This window comes from Tachypleus tridentatus, chromosome 2 (assembly GCF_004210375.1).
Source record: "Tachypleus tridentatus isolate NWPU-2018 chromosome 2, ASM421037v1, whole genome shotgun sequence".
Taxonomy (NCBI): domain Eukaryota; kingdom Metazoa; phylum Arthropoda; class Merostomata; order Xiphosura; family Limulidae; genus Tachypleus; species Tachypleus tridentatus.
Genome location: NC_134826.1, coordinates 64,706,036 through 64,713,045, shown reverse-complemented (window position 1 = coordinate 64,713,045; position 7,010 = coordinate 64,706,036). Strand labels below are relative to the sequence as shown.

At 39.1% G+C, this 7,010-nt stretch overlaps 1 protein-coding gene across 1 annotated transcript; it reads left to right on the top strand.

Moving 5' to 3' along the window:
- The first annotated feature begins 4,375 nt into the window (after nucleotides 1-4,375).
- On the top strand, nucleotides 4,376-6,732 carry LOC143245517 (zinc finger MYM-type protein 1-like). Its single transcript, XM_076491880.1, has 2 exons — nucleotides 4,376-5,981; nucleotides 6,020-6,732. The coding sequence occupies exons 1-2, from the start codon at nucleotides 4,376-4,378 to the stop codon at nucleotides 6,730-6,732; spliced, it is 2,319 nt and encodes a 772-aa protein (XP_076347995.1).
- Nucleotides 6,733-7,010: the final 278 nt, after the last annotated feature.

The window sequence follows — 7,010 nt, the reverse complement described above, 5'->3', positions numbered from 1 at the left end:
AGCTATAATGTGGGATAAGATCCCAAGGTATAATCTATAATGTGGGATATAAAATTAGTGTAGCGTTTTTCTTTAATTTATTTTTGTTTTAGATTGTTTTTATGGTATAACAAACTCATATATAACATAATTTGTTGGAGTGAGAAGTTTCTCGATGACCCTAACACGTGTTTGCTGTTTACATAGTGTAATTTCATGTCTTGTTGCCTATGGTAACTTCATACTTAATTAAATCATCTTGTTTCGATCAGAAATGAAAAATAAGCAACGAGTAACAACATACCTACAAAACAAATATATACACATATACATATATTTATAGCCCCCTAGTGGCACAGCGGAATGTCTGCGGAATTATAGCGCTAGAAATCGGGTTTTGATATCCTTTGTGAGCAGAGCAGGGTAGCCCTTTGTGTATCTTTGTGCTTAACTTGATACAAAATTACATTTATATACATGACATAAGCCATGGATTTATTTCCTTGAAATGTTTTATTATAGAAAACAGCATACATGAACTATATGTTAAGTAAATGGCACTAATACAGTTAAAATTCTTAAACCTAATTTTTAACTTCATACTTTGTCAACAACTCGCATTGCTGTTTTTACTTATCAACTGTTATTGAGCGAAGTAATTAATCTGTTATTTGTTGTGCAATACGATCTTGATAGACAGAATCAGACTTCTCACGAAACTGAAATCTCTTAACCATCTTATTTTTACCTTTTATAAAAAAACAAACAAACATTTTCTTGATTTTGAAAGAAAATAGTCCAACAAAATGAGACAATAAAAGAAAACTGAAAATTAGGAAATTTTATCTTACATTCGAATTATCTAAATGCTAACTTCAAAAACACGACAAGTTTTATTAATGTTGTTGTCTGAGAAAAATTAAAATAAGGTAACATACATATATACTTAATTTTTAAACTGAATAATTATTCCGAGACTTCAACCTTTATAATGTGTCTAAACGTTACATGATCACAAATAGAATCGTATAACAATATCACATCAATACACAGGTCGTCGTTATTCTTATAAAAATGTCATTCTTATTTGTACGACTCAGAGTCTTTTCATTATAACACACGAATATATGTAATACAAATTTATTTTTCTGACCTTATATCTCTTTGCTATTCGTTCATTACATAATTTTATTTCTTCAACTTTCAATGTCATAAAAAAATAGGTAAATACTGTGAAAATGGATTCCCAATAAAGTTTAAAACCACATGAACGAAGCAAAGCCAAAGTTAAACCTGGAATTTAAACTTTATTTTAACTTTTTATCTCTACTGCGAACAGAAACAATCAAACATATTTTGGGCCACTTCTTATAAATATATTTTTGATCAATTCTCTTTTTTACCCCAATTGCACCTTTCGCATCCTGTGACTGAATCTGTCTTATTGTAAGTTTCACAATAAAAGATGAAACTATTATGTTCAAAATCACGTGCTTTCTCTAAGTTGACGATAATAAAAATTAGACGAAATACAACAATGACATATGAACGATACTACTACTTGTGTAAGATTTTGTTCTCACACGTCGTTATTTTCAAATCGCAAAAATCACTAAAATGATTTTAGAACTTAAGGGCGTAACCGAGTTATTTGAAAGAGAGGGAGTCAATGAATTGTTTGTTTTTGAATTTTGCGCAAAGATACATGAGGGCTATCTGTGCTAGTCGTCCCTAATCTAGCTGTGTAATGCTGGAGGGAAGGGCGCTAGTAACAGGGGCCGCGGAACCGGGGGGGGGGGGGCTGCGGGGGCTGCAGCCCCCCACACTTTTCGCTAACAACCATTTTTTTCAATAGTGCAAAAAAAAAAAAAAAATGAAATGTCGCAGATAGACAATATTTTGATTCTTTGTTAAAATGAAATTTTCATTATTCTGTTGCTTGGTACATCCTGCTGGTATCAATATCGTTTGTTTCACCCTATTTAAATTCCTACATGACTACACGAGCGGTGACGTAGGTGCGCGACATAAAAAAAAATAATAAACGAGCGAGGGCTACGGCGCGCGTACGGATCTGTACTACATACCGTGCCCTGTATTTGATTGCATATTATGACCGTTATCTTACAGAGATGTAGACACACACTATATCAATCATGTATGTGTTGCATGGGGCTGTGCGCGTGTATTGTTGCGTGACTTCAAATAGAATGTTACGATGTTTTTTTTTATTCGTGGACCTTGCGTACAGCCTGGCATGGCCTAGCGCGTTAAGGCGTGTGCTTCGTAATCTGAGGGTCGCGGGTTCGCGCCCGAGTCGCGCCAAACATGCTCGCCCTCCCAGCCGTGGGGGCGTTATAATGTGACGGTCAATCCCACTATTCGTTGGTAAAAGAGTAGCCCAAGAGTTGGCGATGGATGGTGATGACTAGCTGCCTTCCCTCTAGTCTTACACTACTAAATTAGGGACGCCTAGCACAGATAGCCCTCGAGTAGCTTTGTGCGAAATTCCAAAACAAACAAACAAACAAGGACCTTGTGTGCGTGGTGGCGAGCTAACTATCACAACACATACGAATATATGCATTCTAAGAAGCGAAACAAAACATAACACAGTATGCATACACATAACGTACATGTGTGCATGATAAATTACACACGAAGTTGGCTCAGACTAATTCTAAAACCTACCAGGCGTCTCATTTTCGACTCCAAAATTTTTCTCAGATGCCTTGATACAGAATTTAAGCTCAATATGGATCATGCTTCTACCGGTGAGGATCAGGAGAGTGAGGTACAAAATAAACTTAGATTAATAATTGTCAGTTTGTTCTTGGGCAGTTATGTTATGTATTGTAGCCTTGTAAGTTGTAGGATATCTATTTACAATTAAGCATTTAATAGGCCTACTGTGAACAACTCTGACACGCGGGATGGTTTTAATCAAGTTTGGACACTCGCAGGGGTGTGGGGTTTTCTGAATTGTTAACTTTTGTTAAATTTGAGCAAATCCAATGAGAATGATGTTCGAGGTAATCCCACTTAATAAAGATCAGTAACCATGTAGGTATGGGTAATTATTTATAATTATTAATTAAAAAATATTAATAAAAGTTTAGAGTGGCAGCCCTGAATTTGATATTCAAAACATAAATGGAAACATGACCTGTACGTGAGACTGGTCTAAATTGTCAATATCCCGTTCCACCCCTCCCCTCCCCCAATGTAATTACAATTTTACAGTTAAGATTTCCAGAAAATGCCGAGTCTTTGATAATTAAAGAAACGAGAACATCGTGAATTCCAAAAATATGAACTGCATTCACAAATCTATGTACAGGCACACAGCTTTACGCACAGCTTAGTTTGATGAAGTGAAAACACAACACAAAGTCATTTGATTTGAAACATATTACTGAAATTCCATGTGTTTCGTCTGGCCTTAATCAAGTTCAATGTTTAATAATCAGCCTATGTCCACAGTCCTGTAAAATTTTTGATAACATGAAACCTAGACCTTATATGTGGAAAACTTGAACATTTTGTGTCTGCTCAGTTAAACATGGTTAATTTTGTCACTGGTAATAGATTCAGTGATTGTATCCACCCATCACATGGTCGGAAGATATTTTGGATTTAGCAGTGTGCAGCTGCCGTAATCGCCACGTGATCACATTCATGTGTGCGTTCTAACCGCGCGAGCGGGGGGGGGGGGAAGAGGTACTCGCCTAATGGGTGTATGCCGCTCTAATAGGTTACTTTTTTTCCCAAGAAAACCATAAACATGGGGTATGATTTGTGCCGAAAAATCCTTGAATATGCCCCCCCCAATCCATTTTGACCTAAATATGGGTAAGTTTATCGCTCAAAATGATATTCTTACAGTTCTCGCCCGGAGTTCTCGCACCGATTCTCACCCTTATTGTCGCTCATGCTCGATGTGTACACGTTGCGCACACGTGTGATTTTTAAATTTCAAGTGGAACATTTAAAAATCACGGGTGTGCGCACGGCCCCTATCCCTCGCTGGCCGGTCGGCCGCACGCAGCTAACTAGATAGCTTCGTACGGACAGGCGCGGGATGGGTATGTTATCAGCTAACAAGGTAGCTTCATATGGATCTGGATGGGTACGTTATATGGGGTAATGACTTCCTGCGCATCAAGGAGGATTCCACAATGGATGTGAATGTAGAACGTACCCTATAAAAGAAACCCTTAAAATGGGTCAATTGTTCTTCTTAAAATTCCTAATAATGGGTACCCTTTCTGCCAAAAATGACCCAAATGAAAAAATAAGGCGATTTGAATTGGGAAACGTCCTACAGTCATTTCTTTTCATATTTCAATAGGTCAGACCAAAGCCCCTTCCCAGAAAAAGAAAAATATAGTCATCGATGGAAAAGTTCTGTGGTCCCAAGCTGCCTGTTAAACAAGCGAAATGTGAACAAACTATACAGCAGGCAGAGGTTCAGCAAAGCGGGTCGTCAGTAGAAACTGTTGGTCTATCGACAGCTTCAGAAGGCATCCATTCTTCTGTAGGTAGCAAAGCAAGTATGGATGACAGTTTACAGGCGGAATTGATAATCCCGTCAAAACCAAATCAACCACGAAATTTCCAGTACCCCAAAAGGGAATGCAAGCAATTCAAACGATCATTTCAACCGTCATGGTACGAAGAATTTCCTTGGTTACACTACATAGAGTTTTCAGATACGGTTCTTTGTCACACCTGCTTACTGGCAGAAAAAGAGCAGAAACTCAATGCAAAGTACAAGGAATCGGCTTTCCTCCGAGATGGCTTTTCAAACTGGAAGAAGGCAAGGGAAAAGTTTCGAGATCACCAAATGTCGCAGTGCCATAAAATGGCAGTAGAAAATGTAATAGTTCTTCCCAAAACATGTTCTGACATTGGCGAAATGTTGGACATGACATTGAGAGAAGAGAAGAAAGAATCTAGGAGCAACATGGCCAAGATCATCGAGAACTTACAGTTCTTGTCTAGACAGGGACTGGCTTTGCAAGGACACAGCGATAAAGAATCGAACTTCATACAACTTTATCACCTCAGAGCAAAGGACAATTCTAAAATGATAGAGTGGCTTAAGAAAAAAACCAACAAGTATGTTACACATGATGTTCAGAACGAAATATTAGAAGTAATGGCATTGCAGGTGTTGCGAGATGTGGCGTCTTGTATCAGAAACGGTCGTTATTTCTTCATCCTTGCCGTTGAATGCACTGACGTTGCAAACAAGGAACAGCTTACAATATGTATTCGATGGATTGACGACAATCTGGAACCCCACGAGGACTTCATCGGATTTTATGAAATCTCCACCATAAACGCAGATACCATCGTATTGGCCATCAAGGACGCGATAATTCGGATGAACTTGACCCTGGCCAACTGTCGGGGCCAGTGCTACGATGCCGGATGTCCTATGGCTGGATCACAAAGATGTGTTGCTGAACAAGTCCTCAAAGATGCTCCTAAGGCACACTATACACATTGCCATGGGCATGCCTTAAATTTGGCAGTATGTGACGTAACAAAAGGGTCTAAGTTGTTAGCTGACACCCTAGATATCACATACGAAATCTGCAAGCTTATAAAATTTTCACCAAAGCGTCAAGGTCTGCTCGATAAAATAAAAGCTGACATCAACTTAGAAAGAGCAGGTCTAAAGGTGATTTGCCCAACTCGTTGGACAGTTCACGGCCAAAGCTTCGACCGCATCATTGCCAACTACGAAGCGCTTCTCTTGGAGTGGGACGTTTGTCTGGAAGATCGTCTAGACTCTGAAATGAGGGCACGAATAATAGGTGTCAGATCACAAATGGAGAAATTTGAGTACTTCTTCGCTCTTCATCTTGGTGTCGCCGTGTACTCTTTGACGGACAATTTGTCAAAAACATTGCAAAAGACCTGCATGTCTGCAGCACAGGGGCAACAAAATGCAAAACTGGTAGCAGGCGTTCTTGATCAAATGAGGAATGATGGTAATTTTGACAAGATATCTGAAGAAGTGCACCGAAAGGCAATGGAGCTCAACATTTCCGAACCTCAAATGCCAAGACAGAAGAGAGACCCAAGCGTTTTGAGGTAGGAACCGGTGAGCCATCGTTCCCGTCGTCTCCCAAGGAATTCTACAGAAGGCAGTACTTTGAGGTTCTTGACCTTGTCATTAACGCAATCAACCGTCGTTTTTATCAGCCAGGCTTCCAGGCGTATCGACATATGGAAGATCTCCTCTTGAAATCTCTTCGAGAAGAGGATACGCCTGATGAGCTGAAGTACTTGGCGGACAAATACGGTGATGATCTGGACATCCTTTCTCTCAAGGCACAACTACCACTCCTCAATGGACTGTTACGCGGTGACTCTGAAGATCGTCACTTTAAATGCTTCAACTACATTTATCTGGCCATGAAGCAGCTGAAAGAACCTCAAAGATGCCTAATCTCGGAAGTGATAATTTCAGTCAAACTCCTGCTTGTTAACCCATCAAGTAATGCTGTAGGAGAAAGGAGCTTCTCGACGGCCAGAAGACTCAAGACATGGCTACGATCAACAATGAACCAATCTCGTGTTAATAGTTTGGCAGTTCTCCACATCCACAAGGAACGCACAGCATCGTCAGACCTCGTTTCTATTGCCAATGACTTTGTACAAAAAAATGACAGAAGGAAGGTGAAGCTCGGTGTATTTACGGAACACGACTTTGCTGGAGGAAGTTGTTCCCATCATTAGATCACATACGGTAATTTTACTCTTCCTTGGTAAAAGTGATTTGTATTTCTATCCATCGACGTACATCAGTTTATACTTTTGCGATATGATAATGGGGTCAGTAAAATTATGATATCAGTCTTCATATGAAATTTGATATATAAAGGTGAATCGGCCAGTAGAGCAACTGTGGCATTATTCATTTATATTTCCATTTTAAAAGATCATTAATATAGCTATGCATAGATGAAGTAACGTGTCATCCATGTATATAATTTTACTGAGATACTAAGGCTTGC